Source organism: Lasioglossum baleicum, chromosome 10 (genome assembly GCF_051020765.1).
Source record: "Lasioglossum baleicum chromosome 10, iyLasBale1, whole genome shotgun sequence".
NCBI lineage: Eukaryota > Metazoa > Arthropoda > Insecta > Hymenoptera > Halictidae > Lasioglossum > Lasioglossum baleicum.
Genome location: NC_134938.1, coordinates 17,598,355 through 17,624,290, shown reverse-complemented (window position 1 = coordinate 17,624,290; position 25,936 = coordinate 17,598,355). Strand labels below are relative to the sequence as shown.

At 36.8% G+C, this 25,936-nt stretch overlaps 1 protein-coding gene across 7 annotated transcripts in view; it reads left to right on the top strand.

Annotated features, from left to right (window-relative positions):
• The first annotated feature begins 8,013 nt into the window (after positions 1-8,013).
• LOC143213172 (tachykinin-like peptides receptor 86C) overlaps positions 8,014-25,936 on the top strand; it is a 181,162-nt gene continuing 163,239 nt past the window's right edge. The window contains exons 1-3 of one of the 7 annotated variants that reach the window (XM_076432790.1): positions 8,014-8,276; positions 10,974-11,006; positions 11,076-11,489. In XM_076432790.1, the coding sequence (XP_076288905.1) occupies positions 11,189-11,489 (301 nt within the window). In that variant the 5' untranslated portion in view covers positions 8,014-8,276; positions 10,974-11,006; positions 11,076-11,188. Of the gene's footprint in view, positions 11,490-25,936 lie in introns of all 7 variants that reach the window. The other 6 variants (XM_076432788.1, XM_076432787.1, XM_076432785.1 and 3 more) reach the window with 6 other exon arrangements.

Genomic DNA, 25,936 nt, shown 5'->3' with positions numbered 1-25,936 from the left:
GTTTGTAAAAACGAATCTAAAAATAAACTATCAGCAAAAGTAAAAATAATATAATTATCGTGTAGGAGGGTAACTTGAAATAACTCGGTGCTGAAATAATGTTTTATTTAAGGAAATATCTTCATAACGGCGCGTGTTCGACGGCGAGATTCAGACTAACTGTTTGGATGTTCTTCAGCTCTCTTTTATAGTAAAACGAAGTCACCCAAATCGACCAATCACGAGATGGGGTTTTGGCGGTTGCCGCACCACGGTGACGGGATCGACGGTTTTTCCTGAAACCGTCGGATCCTTTGGTCGGCACCTACGTCGCGTACAGAGGCGACGCGGCGTGTCGCCGCCGCGTTGTGCCGCTCGCGTACACAGACACACACACATGCCCGTGCGTGTCCCTACAATCGGATGTTTACCTTGATTATCGCCAGAAATTATTTGTTTTATATGGTACTGTTTTAAAAATCCGAAAGAAGTAGCCTTAACTTCTTAATATGCACGTTGCTTTACAAACCGTAACGCAGAAAGACTAATAGCACACGTAGCAAAGTGCTCATATTTATACATTCTTAAGACTGCTTTAAGTTTCCCCCTCTCTCACCCTAACAACCAATAGAAATGTTTGAAAATATTCGTGTCCTTCTAAAATGCTATACAATAACCGAGGTAAAACTGATGTGCGGCATTTGTCACCAGCTCTTTTCAGAGCTACCATAAACAACGAGGGAAACTCCAGCTTCGAGGATTCACAGTTTAAAAAGGCTGCAGGTATATTTTGACCGAAGGCCCAACGACTGCAGAAATTCACAAGCGAATTGGCTATAAAAGTCGGTACTCTTACTCTGCCGCGGTCATTAGCACCGCGTCGCGCTGCTACCTGCGATCCCTTGTTTAGCTACTAATAAAATAATAAACGACACATAACCCAGTGGTATTGTTTAAAATACTATACACGTTTATACTAAATGCTTTCGATAAAACAAGCCAGAATTCCTTCCTACGCACGCCAGGTGCAAGACTATCTTCCATTATGCATAATTATTGTTAAATGGCAAAAAAAAAAATCCTGAAACATGTATCCCCTATTTTGGATCAAAGATCACACACCCAAGTTTACATTAAAATTAACTAACAATAAATAAGAGAAACTACAAAAAAAAATTAATTTTTTAATATATTGTTTAAACAAAAAACGTTTGTTAAAATTTTCTTGCGCGACTACATTTGCCATTGAAAAACACACAATTTAAAAAAAAAATCAAATTTTTTCGACCTCTGGTTTCTGAGATATCTCAAAAAGTATGGTTTTGACCCCCAACTTTGAGGGCTGTTTTCACCCCTTCAAAGTGGATGGTTGCCGATAAAAAAAATACGTGTCAAATATTTTTCAAAGAACTATAAACTCCCAAAGTTTCATCAAAATCTGAATTTCGCATCTGAATATGTTCCCTTGTAAGTCCGAAGGTCGTTGCTCACTGCCGTATCTGTATCTCTATCGTTTGCATTATTTTCTATACTATCTGCAGGTTTGTTTTCCTGATTTGTTTCCATTATTTCGTTTGCTAAGTCTGCGAGTTGGTCGCCTGTCATTTCTCCTAAGGTTATATGTACTCGTGATAATGCGTCCGCGGCGGTATTGTCTTTTCCTTTGTGATATTTTATGTCGTAGTCGTACTCTTCTAATTTATGTCTCCATCTGATTAGTCTGGACGAGGTATCTTTTACGTTGTGTAGCCATTTAAGCGCCCGATGATCTGTCCTGATATTGAATTTTCTGCCTAATAGGTATTGTCTTAATCTCTGAATGCTTCATACTATTGCTAGTAATTCTTTTTCTGTCGTAGTGTAATGTTTTTCTGCCGGATTTAAAGTTCTGGATACGTAACAACATGGGTGTCCGTCTTGTGATAGTATGGCTCTTAGTCCTTCGTTCGATGCGTCTGTCGTTAGTGTAAATTCTTTGCTAAAATCTGGGTATTTAAGAATTGGTTCTTCGCACAATTTTAGTTTCAACGTGTCAAAAGAGATTTGCTGTTTGTCTGTCCAATGAAATGGAATATCCTTTTTTGTTAAATCTGTCAGTGGTTTAGCTACCTTGGCAAAGTTTCTAATGAATTTACGATAATAACCTGCTAGCCCTAAAAATTGGTGTATTTCTGTCGGGTTCCTGGGTTGTCTAAATTCCTTTACTGACTTGATTTTATTGGGATTTGGCTTTACTCCGTCCTTCGATATAACATGTCCTAAGTATTCTAATTCTGGTTTTAAGAATTCACATTTGTCTGGCTGCAGCTTTAATCTTAGTTCGGAAAGTCTATGTAGTACGATCGCTAAATTTTTGTTATGTTCTTGAATCGTTCGCCCAAATACTATTACGTCATCTAAATATACAAAGCAGTGTTTTCCTATCAATCCGTTTAATGCTCTATCCATCATTCTTTGAAACGTGGCTGGCGCGTTCTTAAGTCCGAATGGCATTCTATTATAATGAAAATGTCCCTCTGGAGTTGAAAAAGCTGTATATTTTTTTGAGTCGTTATCCATTGGAATTTGGTGAAAGCCTGACGATAAATCTAATGCTGAGAAAAATTTCGAGTTTCCTAGGTGCGAAAGGATTGATTCTACGTCGGGGATGGGATACGCGTCTTGATCTGTAAGCTCGTTCAATTTTCTAAAATCTATTACTATTCTCCATTTTCTCTTTCCTGAGGCATCTGCTTTTTTGGGTACTACCCATACAGGTGCGTTATAAGAGGAATCTGAATGCGTTATTATGTCTTTATCTAACATTTCTGAAATCTGTCTTTTAATTTCTTCACGATGACACTCTGGAGGTTTATACGACTTGATATTGATAGGCTTTTCTGTTTTTAATTCTATTTTATGTGACGTGAGTTGGGTGCATGGGAGCGGATCGATTTCTAATGCAAAAGCGTCGGCGTATGAAAGGATTATTTTCTCTACGGAGTCTCTATATGAAGAATCAATGTGTTTGGTTCTCAAATTCTGCATTAATAATTGCATTCTGTCTAATTTGGAAGATTCGTCTAGTTCGATTTGGTTCGATTCGATTGGTCTCTCACCTGTGGTGATGAAGCAAACCTGGGTTCTTTGGTGGTCAATGAATGTTTCCTTGATAGTACTCTCGCCTGGTTGCAGTTTGATATCGGATCTCAGAGGTATGCGTGTCTCACCTAAAAATAGATAATCGTTAGTAATTTTGTATTTGTATTTTTGTAGGAAGGGTAAACCTATTATTCCGTCTTCAGGGATGGGAAAAGAATCGGGTACTATATGGAATACATGGTCTTCTTTTAGTGCTCGGAACTGTATGCTTAATTTGGATTCGTGTCTGTCGTTGCCCATTAGTACATTTTGGGTTTTATTTTCCCTAGGATGTTCGGGTAATATACTATTGTTTTTTATGAGGTTGATTCCTGCTCCGGTGTCCAGTAGAAATCTTGTTGGCCTTCTGAGTCCTTGAAATCCTCCGAGTATGTATTGTAATCTTCCTGGTATGCTGCATATTCTTCTAATGCGGGGAGGTCCGCTTGTTCCATTGGCGTCTCGTCGATAGTGTAATTGACTCTCGGTGGGAGTTTTGCCGTGAGGGGCTGGCCGAAAATTTGTGCAGTTAGGTGCGATGTGTCCGTTTTGTCCGCATTTGAAGCATTTAAGGTTAGCGGGTCTAGGTATTGTTGTAGGTGGGTTCGGTCTTACTTGTGGTTGGTTCATGGGGTAGAAAGGTCGTCCTGGTGGCATCCTCGAGTCGTTCGGTCGGGAATATTGCGGAACCATTGGTTGTTGCGATAGTCTTCTTGAGTCTCGAAGCCAATTCTCCATGTCTCCAGCTAGAGTTTGAGCTTTTTCTAGCGTTTTGGGTTGCGATGGGACGACTAGAGTTCCTAATTCTCGTTTTAGGTTGGTCATGTAGGTAGCGATGGCTGCGTCTTCTTCTTCCTCGATGGCAATCTTCCTTGCCATTGGGTTGCTGTGTTTATATTGAATGGCGTATTTCAATTCATTCGGGGATTGTCTGAATCTCAGATTGAAACTTATTACGCTCTCCGTTTGTTCTTGTCGCGTATTTTGCAGCTTATTCCTGCTTGCATTGACGGTGCTAGGTGAGGTGACGTAGGTCCTCAGGGCCTCGTAGAGCTGTTCGTAGGTATCTATACGTAGGTACCGGATGGCTCGCTCTGCTTGATCCGTAATTTTCTCGGCAATTATGAGTTTCAGAAGCATATGCTTGTCTCGACATATGGATCTGGCGTACCTGACATCACTTATGAAGTCTTCTACTCCTAGGTCGTCTCTTCCCTTCAGTGTTCGAACAATGCGAACGGCTTTTGACGCTGTTTGTCCAGTTCTTTCGGTGGACGTTACCGTTCTTTCAGGTTCATCATCTTCCGAGTTGCTCTCTGATGGGTGTCCCTCGTGTCTTCTTGACGCGTTTCTTTGACTTCCGATTTGAGATGCGCTGTCGTCGGTCATAGAAGCAGTGACGTTCACTAATTTCGATAATTCTATTATCTCTTTCTGTCGGTTTTCGTTTTCTTTAGAAAAAGTTGTGCTTAATGCCATAAATGCAGATTGCATTTCTTTCATTGCATTGATAACTCCATTAAGTTCTTCGCTTGTAGGCACGGTTCCATTTGGTTTAGCCATCTCTTGGTTCTTTGATACCGATGTGTTGCTTCGGAAGGGCTCTCGTAGTCCGTCTTCGTGGTCACTCAGCCGTAGTTGATTGCCGTTGAAGATTTTCTTCCAGCAGATGAAACGGTATCCTGGCAGGATCGCCAAAATGTTACGGTGAAATAGGAGACTTCGTGAAGATCGACGTATTTCACTTTCGCGAATCACTACTCAGACGTTTCAGGAACACAAAATGACTTTATTTAAAGGTTGAATCGGCTTGACGTGCCGTAGCAGAGGTAACAGTCGACTAACTCGATACAAGAATTTAGAGGGTTTTATATACTAATGTATAATCTTATGGATATAATGGATAATCTTGGAGGGTGCAAGGTTTTGAGATTATTCTATGGTACAAAGTATTGGGCCGCTGAGTCACTGATGAACTTGGGCCTGGTGACGTGTTGCGAGGGTTGGCATCTTGGTCTTATCGAGCCGTGACACGCGCCGCGCTCGCATCAGAGCGTTGGCGATACGCCGTGACATCGTGCGGCGGCCCAGGGCGCGCTCTGATTGGTCCGTGTTTTTCGTTAATAACTCCTAAACAAAGCCGCAGACGCCATTTTTGCAAAGGAAAATGTCGCTTCAAATGACCCAAGGATCCTCCCATTTCCGGGACTTACACTTGGTCTGGGACACCCTGTATACATATATACATATGTATAGTAAAATGGGGCTCATACGACACTAAAAAAATTTTTGTTTTTATGTCATTCTTTTATAGATATCAAGGTCACCTTCATTTCTTTAAATGGAACCACCCTTTTTTAAACATCTATAATGATGGCCCCTTTCATTACGAATTCAGTGACTATAATTACTCAAGGTCATTCAAGGTCACGGACAGAAAAAACGTATAAAACTAAAATATGGAAGCAGTGAAAACGACAGGCACTGAAAGATGTAAGAATTCTTAGATTTATTAGGGTTAGATTGATTACAGTTGTAGGAGGAAGATCGTAACTTTAAAAAATTACGACAGGTAGGGTAACGCATAGTGGCACAACTGATTCTTATCAAAATTCCTTCTGTGTCTCAAAATTGTCTCAAAATTCCATCAACATCTGGAAATCGGAGGTTCCTGAGATCATTTGAAGCGACATTTTCCTTTGCAAAAATGGGGTCCGCGGCTTTGTTAAGAAGTTATTAACGAAAAACACGGACCAATCAGAGCGCGATTACAGCGAGCGGAGTCTGACTCGACGACATGTCCCACTTAGCCTGGTGTCGCCGTTGGTCGAGCTAGAATCAATCCGTTGTAGCCACGCTCTGATTGTCCCGTGGTTTTTCGTTAATAATTCCTAAACAAAGCCGCAGACACCATTTTTGCGAAGGAAAATGTCGCTTCAGATGATTTTAGGAACCTCCTATTTCCAGATGTTGAAGGATCTTTGAGATACCCTGTATAGTTTAAACGGTTAAAGTCAACTAAACGAAGTTTTACAGTGAATTTCGCTTACGCCCGCGATAAGTAAACAAGAGGGGGCTTCGACCGACGCGACGGTCGGACTGCCTGAATGCCGGGACCGCCCAGACTTGGACGCCCGAGGAAATGTGAAGTTCACGGAACTGATAGTAAATGAAACTCGGGGAGAACTGCGTGATTTCGCTTGAATACGCACGTCACTTTATTAAAGAATTTGGTAATGTGAGATTGCAATGTACTGAAGTGAGCTAGTCACAGATAAGCGAATGATAACAGCGTGAAAGATACAGATGTGATCGAACAGCGATGAGCGCGAGAGTAGGAATCAGAAATTATCACGAGAGAGAGCGCTCCGACGAAGGAGGCTCCTTAAATGGAGATCGATTCGGTGAACGTGGTGTTACGTGATTGGCGTAGATCACTCGCCGAATTGATTGTTTCGGGATTCAAACCGAGGTGATTTACGGTTTACGATCGCGAGACGCTGCGAACGCGGATTCGCAACAATAACAGAGGGGTCTTCACACACCGCTGACTTTGATGTAAAAACACATCGCGCGGTGTTTGTCCGTGTCTCGCATCAACCGGTAAACTCCTCACTTTGAATCCCGAACAAACACTAACCCTATCACCACCGGTCAAAATGACCGGTTCCAGATTTTTTATTTTACTATTATTGAAATAACAGAAATGATTGTATTACAATACGTATTATACAATAGGAGAGCCGCACAAAGTCTAAATAAAATGAATCTTGTCATTTCCATAACGGATCACGTACCAGTTACTTTTAAGGCTCGGTAGGTTTTTGTGTTAATTTCGGCAAGGTCCCAGCGTTAATACTTAATACACGACGCGAACTGACGCGCCCACCTAAGCCAGAGGGATGATTCCGGAGGGGAGCAGAATAGGTGTCAGGATGGAGACTGCTAGAGAAACTGCTTTAAAGTTCAAGTATAAGGTTCAAACTTAAAGTTCAAGTTTAAAGTTCAGCATTAGAGTTCAAGCTCAAGCTCAAAATTCAAGTACAAAGTGCAAGTACAAACTTCAAGCTTAAAGTTCAAGCTTAATCATCAATTTTAGAGTTCAAACCCATTATTCAAGTTCAAAGTTCAAATACATAATTCAAGTTCAAGCTCATAATTTAAGTTTAAAGTTCAAGTTCAAAGTCCAATTCCATAAATCAAGTTCTCCGTGGAAGGTTAAAGTTCAAGCATAAAGTTCAAGTTCAAAGTCCAATTCTATAAATCAAGTTCGTCATTGAAGTTTAAAGTTCATGCATAAAGATCAAGTTTAAAGTTCAAACATGAAGATCAAGTTTGCAGTTCAAGTTTAAATTCAATGTTCACGTTCGAAGTTTACATTCAAACTCCAAGCCCACGATTCAAGTTTAATGTTAATTTTTAAAGTTAAATTTGAGGTTTAATGTTCAAGTTCAATTATCAAGTTTAAAATCCATAATTCTAGTTCATGATTCACGTTGAAAGTTCAAGCTCACAATTCAAGTGCAAAGTTCATGCGCACAATTCAAGCTTGAAGTTAAAGTTTAATGTTCAAGTTTAAGGATCAATCGAACGTTCAAGTTTAAAGATCCATTTTAAAGTCCAAATTCATAATTCAAGTTCACGATTCAAATCTAAAGTTCAAGTTTAAAGTTCAAGCATTGTTGCATTGTTAAAGTCTACTAAACGGAGTTTTACACTGAATTTCGCTGCGCCCGCGATAAGTAAACAAGCGTGGTTAATTTCGGCAAGATTCCATCGTTAACACACTGCGTGAACTACCGCGTCCAACTACGCGAGAGGGATGGGACCAGAGGGGAGCAAAATGGGTGCCAGGGGGGAAACTGCGAGAGCGCAAGTCTTTGCGCACGTATCTTTGAATGAATGCGATTTCATAGCTTCAGTATCCCCGCCGACGCTCTGCCGCACGGTTGATCCTACGACTTGGTTAACCATCTTTAAACCGAACGATTAGGGTAGTTCGCGTTCACTTATCAGACCAGTGAACGATTGTGCGCGTCCGTTTCGAAAGCAATGGGAACGCTCCGCGTGAACGCGTCCGACGGCAATCAATTCGAATAGTTAACGCACGAAGGGAGACGAATTTTTTCGTTTATACTTGAATTATTTATCACGATTTTCGTACACACTTCCAATAGGTGCAACATTTTTTTCACAATATTTCGAATATTTCGGCTCCGATAAATTGTGAAACTGAAATTGAAATTTCGACGGTAAAATTAGAGCTTAATAAAGGATCTCACAGAATAAGGACAAGGACGATTCTAGCAGGATAACAATTTTCATTGACATCGTGTGCAAAACAATGTTTTTAGGTAATTTTAGGTTAGTTTAGGTAGGAAATGTAATCCGCAAAATTTGAAGCTGCTAACCCCTTGTTTTAGGGTGATATGAGGGTAAACAGCCTAAACATTATCATTTTTTTTCTCAGTTGTTAATCAACATATTGAGATGAAAAAAATACATAAATGCCCGAACTTACCTTCCGCATTTCATATATTTTTTGTCAGAATTCTGAGCAAATTATAAAGGGTAGAAAAAAAAATATAATCGAATATATCTCAATGTTTCAATATGATCGGATTGGTAGAACATAGTTAAATTACGCCATTATAATATTACAAGATGTATATAGTGCAGTGTTTCTTACGATCCCAATTAAGAATGTTTTCATTTGCCGCACATTTTGTACATTTTTTCCCAATATTTCGAATATTGCGACTGTGATAAATTGCCAAATTGAAATTGAAATTGAAATTTCCACGGTAAAACTAGAGTTTAATAAAGGGTTAATTTTTAAACAAACAATGCTTTTAGCTTGACAATTAGGTTTACAATGCAACTAATTGCATTGTAATTCTAAAATTACAATGCCCCAAAATTAAAAATCGCTAACTCCTCGTTGAATCGTCGTTATATCACCCTTAAGGGTGATACGAGGGTAAACAATTTATCATTTTTTTTTCTCGGTTGTTAATCAACATATTGAGATGAAAAAAATACATAAATACTCGAGTTTACCTCCTGCATCTCATATATTTTTTCAGAATTAGGAACAAATTATGAAGGGTAGAGAAAAAAGATTTATTTCCATCAAAAAATTTGAAAACAATGTTTTGATACCTATTTAATATATCTGAATGTTTCATTTTTTTCTCGGTTGTTGATTTATATATTAAGATGAACAAATGAGGATATACTCGAGTTTACCTCTCGCATTTCATATATATTTTTCAGAATTGTAAACAAATTATAAAGGATGGAAAAAAATATTTATTTCTACCAAAAAATTCGAGAAGAATATTCTGTTACCTATTTTATATATCTGAAATTTTCATCTTTTTCTTGGTTAATAATTCAAATATTGAAATGAAAAATATACGGAAATACACTTGAATTTATCTCCCGCATTTCACATACTTTTTCAGAATTGTGAAAAATTATAAAGGGTTGACAAAAATATAATCTAATATATCTGAATGTTTGAATTGAAAATATGTAGTTGGAAATTAAACAATTGATTATTGTTAATACGAGTGAAACAGTATGGTGTCGAGTACGTACATTTTTGGACACTCTGTATAATATTATATAAAAGAAACTCGCAGCATTATAATGAAAATGTTTTAACTGAAGATATCTTACACAATAATTCCTACTGAAATCATTTTTATTATTTCAATTGTTGTAAAAGAAACATTTCGCATCGGTAATTTTCATCGGTTTTCAACACTGCACTATACATATAATATTATAATGGCGTAATTTAATTTCTTCTTCAATTATTTAACGATGTTTCACCAATCCGATCATTTATAAATATTCAGATTGTATATTCAGATATATTAGATTATATTTTTTTTCCACCCTCCATAGATTGCTCACAATTCTGAAAAAATACACGAAATCCAGTAGGTCAGTTCGAGTATTTTCGTATTTTTTTCATCATAATATGTTGATTAACCGAGTAAAAAAATTAAACTTTGAGATACATTAAGTAGGTAACAGAACATTGTTCTCGAATTGTTTGATAGAAACAAATATTTTTTTCGACCCTTTATAATTTGCTCAGAATTCTGAAAAAATATATGAAATGCAGGAGACAAGCTCGAGCAAATACGTATTTTGTTCATTTCAATATGTTGACCATCAACCGAGAAAAAGAATGCTAAACTTTAGTCTGCTTACCCTCACATCACCCTCAAGCGAGAGGTTAGCAATTTAAAATTTTAGGGGATTATATTTCAACCTAAAAGCATTGTTCTGCTCACTATACTTTGCGCTGGACAATTCTTATCCTGCTGGAATCTTTGATATCGAATCCAAAAAGCCAATACGAAACATTTCCCATTCTTGTTACATTCTATTTCATACTTTACGTCATTAGAAATTAGTTTTCATGGTTAACGTGCAATTTCAAACTTCAAGTTTAAAGTCCAACTTCATAATTGTATTATAGTTCGAAGTTCAAGTTTAAAGTTCATCCTCACGATTTAAGTTAAAGATCAAGTCTAAAGCTCGTCCTCACGATTCAAGTTCAAGTTCAAGTTTAAATCTTATGCTCATTAATTCAAGTTCAAATTTCAAGTTTAAAGCTCATCCTCACAATTCAAGTTCGAAGTTCAAGTTTAAAGCTCACCCTCACGATTCAAGTTAAAGTTCAAGTTTAAAGCTTATCCGCACAATTCAAATTCAAAGAGAGTTCAAGTTAAAAGTTCATCTTCACAATTTAAGATCACAATTCAAGTTTAAAGTTCAAGTTCAATGAATAATTTAGTCGATTTTAGGAGTATTAAATGAATGATTTTAATGTTTAAAACTCTCTCTTTTCACAGACATTTTTTTAAATTATTCGGAATAACTCTTTGGTATGCCCCAAAAGAAATTTCGACAACAGTAAGTAAGTTAAGAGATTCTTAAAAATCGCATGTTTTCAGTGCTGTCACACGAGAAACCCCGCTAAATTCAAAGACACGATGTTTGGTGTGAACGCGCCATTAGGGAGAGATCAATTTTTCTATTAAAGCAGTGCGAGACGCTCTTCGCAAATATGAACACTGACAATCAGACGTTGAACGGCGTGTACAATTGTAGTGTGACGTTACTGGGACTGAATCTCAGTCTTTTGTTAATGTTAAATGAGTCCGAGCTAACGACGGTAGTGGAGAAGACCATAGACAGTTCGCCTGAAAGTGAAGTTTTATACAACGAGTTCTTGGAGTGTCTGCCTCGCTATCAAAAGCGTCCGTATGACCTACCATGGTGGCAGGAACTGGTCTGGTCGCTCACGTTCGCCGTGATGCTGCTGATAGCCACTGGAGGAAACATAATTGTTATTTGGATTGTACTCGGTAAGGTTTACCAAATCTTATTGTACTATCTTTTCTGACATCGACAGCCTTTTTTTATAGAGTAGAAGGTCTAGTTCAAAGTTCAAAATTAAAGATCAGGTGTAATGTTCAAGTTCAAAGTTCCAAATTCAAACTGAAGTTCATGTTTAAAGGTAAGGTTTAATGTTCAACTTTAAAGCACAAGTTTAATGTTCTGGTATGAAGTTCAAGTTTCAAGTTGAAGTTTAAAGCTCAAGTTTGAAGTTCATGTTTAATGTTCACGTTTACAGATTAGGTTTACAGGACAACTTTAATGTACAAGGTCAAACTTAAGGTCTATAGAGTAAAAGTTCAAATTCAAAACTCAGACCCACGTACAAGTTTAAAAATCAGGTGTAAAGTTCAAGTGCAATGTTCAAAATTCAAACTCACGTTCAAGCTTTTGAAGATAAAGTTTAAAGTTCAAATTTAAGTATGATATTTAAATTTCAAGTTTAAAAATCAGGCGTACAGTTCAAGTGCAATGTACAACATTCAAACGCATGTTGAAGCTTTTAAAGATCAAGTTTAAAGTTCAAATTTAAGGATCATATTTAAAGTTCAAGTTTAACGCTCAAGTTTCAAATTCAAGCTTAAAGATACGGTTCAGTATTCCAGAGTGAAATTTAACTTTGAAGGTAAGGTTTAAAGTTCATTTTTAAAGCTCAAGTTTAACGCTCAAGTTTCAAATTCAAGCTTAAAGATACGGTTCAGTATTCCAGAGTGAAATTTAACTTTGAAGGTAAGGTTTAAAGTTCATTTTTAAAGCTCAAGTTTAATATCCAAGTTTACAGATCAGGTTTAAAATTCAACTTTAAAACTCAAGTTTAATGTTCAAGTTCAAAGTTCAAAGAAGCTCTTTAATGTTCAACTTTTTTATAGAGCTTAAAGGGTACAGTCCTTTCCCTTGAGCCGAATTATCGGGAGGGAAATCGGGAGGGTAGTTATGGGGTAAAATCGGAAAATCAGTTTTTCCCCTATTTTCCCTAGTTAACGATGTTTAGAAATTCGGAGAAAAATCGGACACATATCGAGCACCCAAATGCATACTCTGCAATTCGTTCCAGATTTGTAAATTGAAAATCCTGCTTGTGGAACATCAAAAACCTCGAACAAATCGAGAAAATGCAGATTATTTCAGGATTTTCATTTTTCACGAGCAAAGAGTGTTCTAATATGGATAATTTTGCACAGTTAAATTGTATGTAGTGTTACGAGCCAGAGCCGCGAGCAGCACGAGTGGCCGGCGAAGGGTTGTTACCCTAGGAATATGATATCAATTTGTTAGTTAAGGTAAGCGGACGAACCCAATGCGAAATTGGGGAGCCGCTAGGATTCTAGACAGCGAGGACGATCCTGACGCGAAGTCAGGGAGCCTCTAGAAATGGAGTCAAACGCAGACGAACCCGATGCGAAACCGGGGAGGTGCTAGGCGGTTGTATAACGACGCGGACGAACCCAATGCGAAATTGGGGAGCCGCTATGATAGTATCACTAGGTTGGATAAATCTCTGTTTGGACAATTGGAATGTCGCGAACGAACCTGATGCGAAATCAGGGAGTCGCTAGGATAATTAGTAAGCCTCGTAACTAGTATAATTTAATTGATACAATCCGAGCGGTAAGATTGTATCGTGTGGGGATGTTCAATTACTTGATTAGGATATTGGACAATAATTATGGGTTTAATGAATTTGAGTTAATTATCGAAGAACACAAATATATTCTTACTATAAGATTCGTGTTGCAATTGTCGCGAATGGATTGAATTTAGAGTAGAAAGAATTGAAAGATGATATTACCTAAACTAAGATGCACGGTGTTGACACACTGGCAATGCGGGGGTCTCGGAGCAACCTTTATCACTGCCTAATAGATTTTACAGCGAACTCGCGGAATCTATACGGTTAAACTTTGATTCGAAGGGGAGCTTTAGCCCGATCTCACTGGCAGTTGACTTCCGAGATGCAGCACGACGCGACACGATTCGTGATTACGACAGTACTAGCCCACGAGAGTAGAAATGCAATGACGGGTGGTACTTGTTAGTACCCTTCAAGTGAGCATTCGTATTTTGTCAACGACCAGTTGGTCGTGCGTATGTTTGGGCCCTAAACTAAACTAAACAGTTATGTAGATTTATCTAGGGTAGCTCTGTTCGTTTATCTAGGACGGTTCCTGCCAGAGATGATATTGAACACTTGTTCGTCATCCGTAACAGTAGGAAAATTTTAACATTGCGCATTCGGAAAATTGAATAACGTCAATGGTGAAAAGATTGCGATGGTGAAATACTTAAATGAAAAAGTGCATTTCTAGATTGCACCGGTGAAGAAGAACATAAAATTTTAACCTGGACGAAAGAGATAGATACTACCACATTGCAGAATATCCCATAAGTGAGTAAACGTGTTCGAATATAAAGAACGGTATGAACGTTTAATACAGAGCTCGTGGATATTTAAAAGTACAATAAACTGATTTCCGTTCGCGTAATCTCGGTGTTATGCGGAACCAATAATGAAAAACCTTAACTAATACCATAACGCAAAATTAATTTCTGGAAAATCTAGGATTTCACTTGCACGTGCTGTTGCAGGTGCATTAAAATTACTGAAAATATGGTACCGAGAATATTTACGGCATCGTGCTTAAAAGATAGTAGTATAATTTTCATAACAATGAGCTGTAGTAAACGATTCGTAGACAATTTTTTGTAACCAAATAACATGTTCGATATTCAAGATATGCACTAAATATTTTCAGTGCCGTATGCGTCGGACAGATATGCAAGGCAAACAGATCCTGTTCAGCGTAATAAATATATTGTTCCACAAAACTAACAGAAATTCGCAACTTCAAAAAAGGCTGCACATATATAGTAACAACTGATTCTCGATAGATCGTATTCTGATACCTCCTATACATATAGTATCAAAATTTAATGCAATAAAAATTTCAAGATGTCAACTAAAGTGAAGTAAACGGCATAGAAAACAGGTACTTGAACAATGTCTATTATATTTCACAACTTGAAATATTTTAGTTCACAATTTTACAATTTTATATATTTTACAATTTCTCAAATGTACAATTTTACTATTTTACTTTACCACTTTAGAATTTCACAATTTTACTATTTCACTTTAGAACTTTAGAATTTCACAATTTTATTATTTTACTTCACAACTTTAGAATTTCACAATTTTACTATCGTACAACTCCACAACTTTACACTTTTACAACTGTACAGCTTCTCAATTTTACAATTTTACATTGGTACGATTGTGCAATTTTACAATCTTAAAATTGTACAATTACTGTAACAATAATTGTATAATACAATTCTACATATGTTAGCTATTAGAATGCACATCTATGAATATTTCCAGAATTTTTAGCTTCGAAACCGACTTTTAAAAAATAAAGCAAGTTTGGAAACTGCAGAGGAAATACTAAAAGTTGTTGTCTACAACTTTTTAATTTGGGCCTATATTTAACATTTAAATAGTACATTTTATAAATCTGTAACAATTGTAAATACATATTCTGAAAATTTCATCAACTCAGCCTATGCGTAAAAGAAGACAACCATTGAAAGATACAAGAATTCTAATTGTAAGATTAATTACACGTAGTGGCAGGAGATCGTAACTTTAAAGTTCAAGTTTAAAGATCAAGATTAAGAATCAAGTCCATAATTCAAATTTAAAGAACTTCAACATTAAAACTCAAGATTAAATTCCAAATCCATAATTCAAGTTCAAAGATCACGTTTAAAGTTCATGCTCACAATTCCAATTTAAACTTTATGCTCACAATTCAAGTTCAAAGTTCATGCGAACAATTCGAGTTCAAAGTTCATGCTAACAATTCGAGTTTGAAGTTCATGCTCACAATTCAACTTTAAAGTCCGAATCCATCATTCAAGTCCACAAATCAAGTATAAAGTTCAAATTCAAAGTTCACGCTCAGAATTCAAGTTCACAGTTCATGCTATCAATTCGAGTTTAAAGTTCATGCTCACAATTCAACTTTAAAGTCCAAATCCATAATTCAAGTTCACAAATCAAGTATACAGTTAAAGTGTAAAGTTCAAACTCACAGTTCACGCTCACAATTTAAGCTCACAGTTCCAGCTCGCAATTCAAGTTTAAAGTTCATCTCAAAGTTCAAGTTTAATGACCATGTTCAAAGTTCAAGCCCACAATTCAAGCTTAAAGTTGAAGTTTAATGTTCAAGTTTAAAATCCATAATTCAAGAGATCTCGATTCACGTTTAAAGTTCAAGTACAGAATTCAAGTTTAAATTTAAACTCACAATTCAAGTTTAAAGTTCAAGCCCACAATTCATCTTTGAAGTTCTAGTTTAGAGTTCAAGATGTAAGTTCAAATTTCGTAATTAGTATTTACTAGAATGCCCACTCAATCCACCACCGTACGGTGTTACAGATACGTAAACAAATTATACATAGTTCTAGGTGTAGTACAGGCCTGGCCAACCCAAACGGAATGGTTTCGCGGGCCACTTTGATGACGCGTAACATTACAGCGGTCCGCACTTTAGGTAAACAAGCTTTTAGAAAATGTAATATAAATACAAAATGAATAAAACTTTATTGTTATACTATGATTCAATATAATTAACTCTCGAGTCTTAATTAATGAGATATTTGTTTATCGTTGCTATAATAATCTATATTTATGTTCGACGTTGCACATCTTAGCTGGTTTCCTACATTGGCATCAGTTAATGAAGCACGTGATGAATTCTTTGTAAATTTCATCTCCGAAAAAAATGTTTCACAAACATATGTGGATTCAAAAGCACTTATAACACGTTGTGCAAAGTATCTTAAGTTAGGATATCTCTCGGATGTAATATAAGTGTTGTATTTACATTTATTTAATATCTTTTTTTAAACAAAAGTTTCAGTAGAAATATAAAATCGCCCGGCGGACCGCACTGTTCTAGTAGAATGAAAATAAATTACTAAAATTGAAGTAATTATATAATATAATATAATTCTTATCAGAATTCCTATATATTTCTATATACTTCGAAGTTGATGCAATAAAAATTTCAAGACGTGATTCTTTGAGACTTTCTATTTCTGGATTGTTAATGTCAACTAAACAGCCTGGTTCCACAAATCCGACAGACATCGCCGCATTCTAATTAGCAATTGTTCAGATTAATCATCCACGCTTCACCAGCTGCCATTGCGAATATCGCGTCGAGGTATTTCCTGCTAGAATCATCCGTGACGGGCGGGAAAAATATGGATTTTCTTCGCCTGTTTCCTTCTATTACTCTGAGAATAATGAACTGCAGGATCATATTTATCTTATTTTACGTCACAAAGATGCGAAATGTAAAAGTGCAACCGTACCGTTGTTACGAGCCAGGGCCGCGAGCAGCACGAGTGGCCGGCGAAGGGTTATTACCCTAGGAATATGATATGAATTTGTTAGTTAAGGAACGCGGACGAACCCAATGCGAAATTGGGGAGCCGCTAGGATTATTGACAGCGAGGACGAACCTGACGCGAAGTCAGGGAGCCTCTAGGAATGGAGTCAAACGCAGACGAACCCGATGCAAAACCGGGGAGCTATTAGGAGGTTGTATAATAGCACAGACGAACCTGATGCGAAATCAGGGAGCTGTTAGGATGCGGACGAACCCAATGCGAAACTGGGGAGCCGCTAGGTTGAATAAATCTCTGTTTGGACCATTGGAATGTCGCGAAAGAACCTGATGGTTAATCAGGGAATTGCTAGGATAATTAGTAAGCCTCGTAACTAGTATAATTTAATTGATACAATCCGAGCGGTAAGATTGTATCATGTGGGGACGTTCAATTACTTGGTTAGGATATTGGACGATAATTATGGGTTTAATTAATTTGAGTTAATTATCAAAGAAGACAAATATACTCTTGCTATAGAATTTCGTATTACAAGTGTATTTGTGTCGCGAATGGACTGAATTTAGAATATAAAGGAATTGAAATGTGATATTACCTAAGCTAAGATGCACGGTGTTGACGCACTGGCAATGCGGGGGACTCGGAGCAACCTTGTTACCGCCCAACAGATTTTAGACCGAACTCGCGGAATCTGTACGCGGTTAAACTTTGATTCAAAAGGAACGAACGTCCGATTTCACTGGTAGTTGACTTCCGAGATGCAGCACGACGCGACACTATTCGTGATTACGACAGTACTAGCCCACGAGAGTAGAAATGTAAGGGCTTATATAGCCCTGCAATGACGGGTGGTACTTGTCAGTACCCTTCAAGTGAACATTCGCATTTTGTCAACGACCAGTTGGCCGTGCGTACGTTTGGGCCCTAAACTAACCTAAACAGTTATGTAGATTTATCTAGGGTAGCTCTGTTCGTTTATCTAGGACGGTTCCTGCCAGAGATGATATTGAATACCTGTTCGTCATCCGTAACACCGTCAAGATTGATCATAATTTTCGACTAACTATAGTTAGTGCGTATACTGTATACACACTGTGTTTCACAATATAATTACTTTCTGGAATTCTGTTGTTTCATGGAAGGCCAGATGCGTGTGGAATTGGAAAATGATGAACTCGGTTTATCCTCTTGGTAAATACAAAGATGAATCGCTGCTATTTAAAACAGCGGAGAGAGATTACGATCGACTGCGTTTGTTAAGGAAGAAACAATTCCCTAAGGTGTTACAGGTGGCACCTGCTTCCTGTAACAGATGAAGACAATTTTTATTTTTCTAAATAAAAATCTGCAGTCTTTGTCTTTCTAGGGAACTTCAAATAAAGATCTTAATGAGATCTGCCAATTAATGATTTATTAGATCCCGATTATTTATTATCTAAGAAAAATGATCATCCTCTCCACTGCGGGGATTTCATTATTCCATTATGAGACTTTCGCCAACTCATTTGTGGCATTTGTCTTATTATTATGAAAAAAATTAAACCGACTTCAAAAAAATGCACTAAAAAGTATGAAATAATTTCCATTTTATTCATGTGAATTAATTTAAGTGAAATAAATATCAATATCAGAAACACAGCTAATAGCAAACGTTAGCTTTGAATTGACAAGTCTTTGGAGATGTTCTCTCTACCGCGGCTCGAACGACACTGATTTTTCGCAAGATTTTTCTGAAGAATTTGGGAAGGGCATTTTATGTGCGTGTCAAAATTCGGAATGCACGCTGTGGAAATGAATGATGGCGTGTCTTGGTCCGTTTGTAAAACCAACAATATTTAAGATATCGAAAAATCCATTGAGATTCGTTCATATGTCACTGAAAATGTCTGAAAGTGTCCGTTTTCGCGTGGAATGACCTAATCGTTAATTGTTGCATAAGAAGGAATTAAGTAAAAGTTGTATAAAACACAGAAATATCAGAAATTGGTACGTTTGTCATGTGCAAGCGCCGCGCTGAAATTATATTACAATTATTTTATTTAATACTAGATACTGTGGCGGATAAGTGGGTGTATACATATAGATATAAGCTGTGTATATAGAATTTAATAAACAACGCTTGTGATTGTAATTACAAACATACGTCAACTCTAACTGTCACAGATACAGTTCAAATTATATCGCGTTTAGTGTGATTTTAATCAGACAAGTGCCACAAATGAGTTGGCGAAAGTCTCATAACGTAATAATGAAGTTGCCGCAGTGGAGAGGATATTCATTTTTCTTAAATCCTACGGTTTGTGTTTTCTTAGATCGAGGCTTACTGTAACGCGCTTTTCAATAATTGTGCTGTGCCAATAATCCCAAACAAAATTATTAGATCACTTAATAAATAATGGGAATCTAATAAATAATTAATTGGCAAGAAAATATTTACTCAGGAATAGAATTACTTTACTTTCTTCTTTAGGAATACATTATTTTAAGAGGCTTGACTATTTAACAAATGGGATCAGATGTAAGGAACTATGTGTCATTTTCTTGTGTATCAGCTTACGAAAAGAACTAGTTTTAACTTCAACCTATTTCGTGACGTGAAAAATGTTAAAATAACTCGGATTATTTTATAAAAACTATGCACAGGTGAATTATAAAAGACGACAGTATCCCCGTTTATTTAGAATCGCCATTAAAATGCCTGACATAACATTTTTGAGCGGTGATGTATTTATATTGCGTCCATGTTCCGCTATTTTCATGCAAAAGACTCTCGAAAATTGAATTTTAGCAGCGGCGTTTTTTACCGAACGGGGGGTGTATGCAACTGGAAAAGTTTTATCAATATGGGATCATATTCATGCAACCGACGAAATTCAGTGGATTACACAAGGTCAGTCGCAATGTTTTCAATCGGAAACATAAAGCAATATCAGTGGGTATTTCGAAATTATAATGCTAACGATAGAATATCGATAAATGGAAGAAAATTTCAAGTTTTGAATTAAGGGACATATCAAGTTAAAATTTAGGGAAATTTCAAGTATTGAATTCAGGCTTTGATGTTTAAATTGAGGGGAATTTCAAGTTTAAATTGTGGGGAATTCGAAGATTAAATAAAATTTTAAGATTAATGTGAAGGAAATCTCAAGTTTTGAATTGAGGAAAATTTCAAATTTTGCATTGAGGAAAATTTAAAGTTTAAATTTAGGAAAATTCCAAGTTTAAATTTAGGCAAATTTCGAGTTTAAATAGAGGGATATTTCAAGATTAAATTGAGAGAAATTTCAAGTTATGAATTCAGGCAAATTTCAAGCTTACATTGAGGGAAATTTCAAGAATAAATTGTGGAAAATTTAAAGTTTTTCGAATTGAGGGAAAATTCAAATTTAAAAAGGAAAATTTTCAAGTATAAATCGAGGGATATTTCAAGATTAAATTGAAGGAAACTTCAAGTTTTGAATTGAGGGAAAATTTTTTAATTTATTATAAATTGCGTAGGAAATTTCAATATTAAATTGTAACGAATATAATTACATCGCTATTGAAGTGAATATAAATAAATGTTTAACATTAAAGTTCAATTCTCCCTTCGGCGAAGTTTCCGTTTACGTCCGTGCTCAAAATTGGATGAAATTTTGGGGATAGGTTTTTTTTGACTAAAATGATAATGGTCAGAAGGATTTTTGGCGTCTCGAAAAAAAATGTTTCACCATTTCAATGTCATTCCCCACCTTACCGACGACACCGTTCCTGTATTTCCGTATGCCTGATGGCCGGCCCTCTCCACCCCCCCCCCTGCCGCCTAATCCTAACTAATTCTGATCGCATAATCTACCCATTGTAGACATTCAATTAATTGGTTTAACAATTGAAAAATTTCTAAAACATTTTATATTAATTTCCAGAATATACATATTTAATATCTTTAATTAATTGCAAACAATAAAGCGAGCTAATAAAAACGTGGTAAAATGGATCATCGCCAGCTTTGTTGACCTCATAGTGCCATAAAAATTCACATATGTGATCTATAATTGAATCATTCTTAATGCCACCTCTACTTAGACTATACAATATATATATATATATATATATATATATATATATATATATATATATTGTAGAGTGACATTGAAATGATAAAAATTTTTTCTTCGAGTCGCCAAATATCCTTCCGGCAATCATCATTTTAGTCAAAAAAGAACCTGTTCCCAAAATTCCATCCAATTCTGAGCACGGACGTAAACGGAAACAAAGCTCTCCCTTCAAATGAGGTAACATTATTTAAACTGTAATATAATATTTTGTAATAAATCAATTTTTTAAATTAAAATTTAATTCTCTAAATTAGTTTTTAAAATTAGAATTTAATTCTTCCTCTGATCGAGGTAACATTATTAAAACTATAATACTTTGTAGTTATGGACAATATTACAATGTAATTTCTGCGCTTGAGGCAGAATACATGAATAAACAAACCCCGTAATACACTCGAGGTTTTTTGATCGATGATAGAAGTAATAACGCATTTATAACATCATGTCGTTCGACGGTAAAAACAGGTCACCGAATGCTGCTTGTAAGACGACTCTTTGATATCGGAATCTTCTTGTTAATGAAGCTGTTTCTGACTTCCATCTTTGCTCTTTACAACTGTTTCTTGTATTATGCACATATATATACATACACGCAAAAGAAAGACGCACTCAGTATAATTATAAGATATAATGGCAAACGATATCTTTATGTAGAAATTGTATTTGTTAAGGACTGATTTATTGCGCTCTAGAATATACATTTATATTTGTTATTGTTAGCACATAACTGAAATATGTACTTTACTAATCAAAAATTTAATAGATATTATTACTAAATCTATTGCTAAAGTTTCGGATGTACACCCGCGTCGGTATTTAAGTTGACGCGGCCGAATTTCAAGAACGCGTTGCTTTCTTTTTCTATTGCACTTGTTGCACTTGATCTTCTCGTCCTTTGCTTTTGTTACCATTCAGTATGACCACTTTTGCAGTTGATTACAAAGTTTCGAAGCGAAAGGATTCCGGTATAAGTGTAGTAATTACAAATATCTGAAATTTTTGTCCATATTGTACCAGCTGGAAAGTAAGTAGACGCAAATAATTTTTTTATTTTCCATAGTTCAGTCAACGAAAAGTTGTAAAGGGAAATGGAAGGAACACAATTTTGAACTTCGGGTCTTTGTTTGGACTACTGAGGAACTAAACATACTAAAAGTCTCCACTCCTTGAAGGTGAGCGGGGAGCAGGGGGGCACGTAGAAGGTCCCCTTTTTCGGTTTTCCGCGTATATCTCGGAAACTATGCGTCTTAGCGATAATACCATTCCATACAAAATTAAAGCTGACAAAATGTGCCACAAGATTGAATCAATTCAGTTTTTCGCTATCTCGCATAGTTACCGAGATATCCGCGCTCAAAGTTCACTAATTGTGCTGAAACGTGAGCTAGTCAAGTAAGGCAAAAATTTCTTTTTCACAATTCGTGAACTTTGGGCGCGGATATCTCGGAAACTATGTGAGATAGCGAAAAACTTCATTCAATCAATCATGTGGCATATTTTGTCAGCTTTAATTTTGTATGGAATAGTATTATCGCTAGGACACATAGTTTTCGAGATATAAGGGGAAAACCGAAAAAGGCGACTTCTACGTGCCCCCCTGGAGTAGGGATTTTTAGTATGTTTACCTCCTAACTAGTCCAAACAAAGTCCCAATTAAAAATTGTGTTCCTTCCATTTCCCTCTACGCCCCCCTTATGAGCATTCATTGACTGGACTACCAATCAAAATTCATGGTGTGTAATTACTTTTTAATAATAATAATAAACTTGATAGCGCACATTGTTGAGGACTGGGGTTACTCCGAAATAAAAAGACATGCGTAAATTGTGTGGTTTAATGTATAAGTCGTGTTGCACACTGCACGGACGAAAGGCGAGTGAGTGATCAGAAGAAGGTAATATACAAAAAGAATAGAATCGCGTGAAATAAAACACAATCAAAACAGTCGCGGGGAAGCGGCCCGCCTCCGCCGCGCACGCATCAGATCACACCGAAACAAACGCATCAAGTATGTGTGTCACTCCAACACACATAAAATGGTTTTAACATATAATATTCATATTTACAAATAGTTGTTACTTGTAGCATACTTAAAACTAGAGAATTGGTGGTATTTGAGAGAATACAAATTTTCAACCGAAGAATGGAAGGAAAAAGTTTGCAACAAGCAGCAATAGAGTTTGGAATATCCGGAGGGTTCCGGATGTTACATACTAAAATAAACTGGAAGGTTCCGTAAATATTATTTACAGAAAATAATTATTTCTGCTAAAAATTCCTTAACTATTTATCATGTTGAAAAAAACGTGGAAAATGTAGGTTTTCCCGATTTTGAATTTTTCAATAGATATAAATAAATTCTCCCTTAGTAATTCTATGTATTTTACAGGAGTAAGTCTTACATCAATTATTGTCAAATTTCCAACTTGGTTGTCGTTGAAACAACCCCATATCATTATGGGGTTACATAACCACCGCCGTGTTTAACAGAGGGAGTTTTTAACGTCGGTTTAAACGCCTGTCCTTCTTTTCTCCAAACACACTTCCTCCTCTTATTCGAATTCATCACATCATTGGATTCATCACTTCATATTATGGATTTCCAAAATGAAATGGGTTTCTTGTACAATTGTTTGGCAAAGTTCAAACGTTTTTGAGCATTTAAACTAGAAATGTACGGTCTTTCTCGAGATATCCGTCGCGGCGAACGCCCGTTCTAGTGGTGAGCGCCACTGGCAGTAACTCATGTCGGGCAAAGATATTGTAGGGATTTGTGCCGAGCTGATCGAAATCAATTGGATACGAAAAACGATACGTTTATTAATTCGAATAATGCTACTTGAGATACACTAATTTACACGACCGGCTTCTCCAAGCCGAACCCCCCCCCCCCTCTATCTCTCTCTCTCTCTCTCTGTCTCACTCTATTGATATATGACGTCATTTATACTGTTCCTAGAACTATTGTATACATATACATTCGAGGAACCATATCTACGGGTGTCGATATATGATGTCATGATACAGAAATGAATATGTACTGTCCCGAGAACTATTGTTTTAAACATTCCAGGGACCATCTCTGCCGATCCTGTTACATTAATCTCTGCGATATCTTAGGCCGTGCACACACGGGTCGATTGTAATCGCGTCGTGAAGTTCGTACGTCTTGCTCGTCATGTACGATTAATGCGGCGGACGCGATTTCGTCCACACACGGGTCGATCGTCGATTCGGTCGACGCGATTCCACTCGCATGCGATTCCCCTACGCGTGATTTCCAATGCAAATGAATGGGGAGCCCATAGACATATAGAGATAGACTGCGCGGCCTGTACGAAGCGCTGAAGCCCACAATGGCGGCAAAAAACAAAAATAAAACATCAATAAATTCATCAATTAGAAAGAGAGCGCTATGGACCCCGGCTAATGCTCTCTCTCTCACTCTTTGTACCGAGCGCCGCCATTGTGGGCTTCAACTCGCCCATAAGACGGCGCAGTCTATCTCTACATATATGTCTATGGGAGAGCCGCACACGGGTCGATTCGTGGTCGACTGAAATCGGCCTGATTGAAATCGCCGCGATTCCAATCGCGTGCGATCGGAAGCGAAGCAGAACAATCGCGTGAATCGTATACGATCCGCGCGACTCATGGAGGTAAGTTCGTGCAGTTCATGTAATTTAAATGATTTGGCCATTATTTTTTGTAGTTTGAGTGCATTGCACTCTTCGATGTGGTCTATGTATTTAGGTTACATAGGTTATTATTTATTTATTATCTTTTTTTATGTTATTCCGCATACTAATAACATTAAGGTAAGCTTTTTATTTACATAGTTGAATATAATCATGTAGATAAAGGAGGTATTTTCGCGATCGCACTATTTGAAAGAATGGTAATTATTTTTCTCGGCGCTCAGGTTCGATCAATTTCTACACTAAATGAATATAGCTTGAGGGGCATGAAACGTTATAGTCCGGGTTCGAACCAAATAACGCTTCCGATTCGGGTTTGAATCTGCAAAGATGCCAAATGCTATTTGGTTATTTGGTTCGAACCCGGACTATAACGTTTCATGCCCCTCAAGCTATATTCATTTAGTGTAGAAATAGATCGAACCTGAGCGCCGAGAAAATTAATTACCATAATCATGTAGGTTTATGAAAAACAAAAACAAAAGGCAAAGTAAAAAAAAATTGAAGTCACAGGGATTGATAAACTGTTGTACAATTTTCTGTGGAGTGGGAGTGTTCTTAGGGAGTTGTCTTCTCAGGTCGATTTAATCCGGAAGTATTACCACTTGGTATATTGAGCGAAGATTGAGGGAAATCTGTTGAACTTCCACCAACCTCATCTATGAGGAGCAATGCTCAACTGAGGAGTTACAAAAGGAGAGCTTTGCTCCTCATAGATGAGGTTGGTGGAAGTTCAACAGATTTCCCTCAATCTTCGCTCAATATACCAAGTGGTAATACTTCCGGATTAAATCGACCTGAGAAGACAACTCCCTAAGAACACTCCCACTCCACAGAAAATTGTACAACAGTTTATCAATCCCTGTGACTTCAATTTTTTTTTACTTTGCCTTTTGTTTTTGTTTTTCATAAACCTACATGATTATATTCAACTATGTAAGTAAAAAGCTTACCTTAATGTTATTAGTATGCGGAATAACATAAAAAAAGATAATAAAGATAATAAATAAATAATAACTTATGTAACCTAAATACATAGACCATATCGAAGAGTGCAATGCACTCAAACTACAAAAAATAATGGCCAAATCATTTAAATGACATGAACTGCACAAACTTACCTCCATGAGTCGTGCGAATCGTACGATCCACGCGATTTTCCAACTTCGCTTCCGATCGCACGCGATTAGAATCGCGGCGATTTCA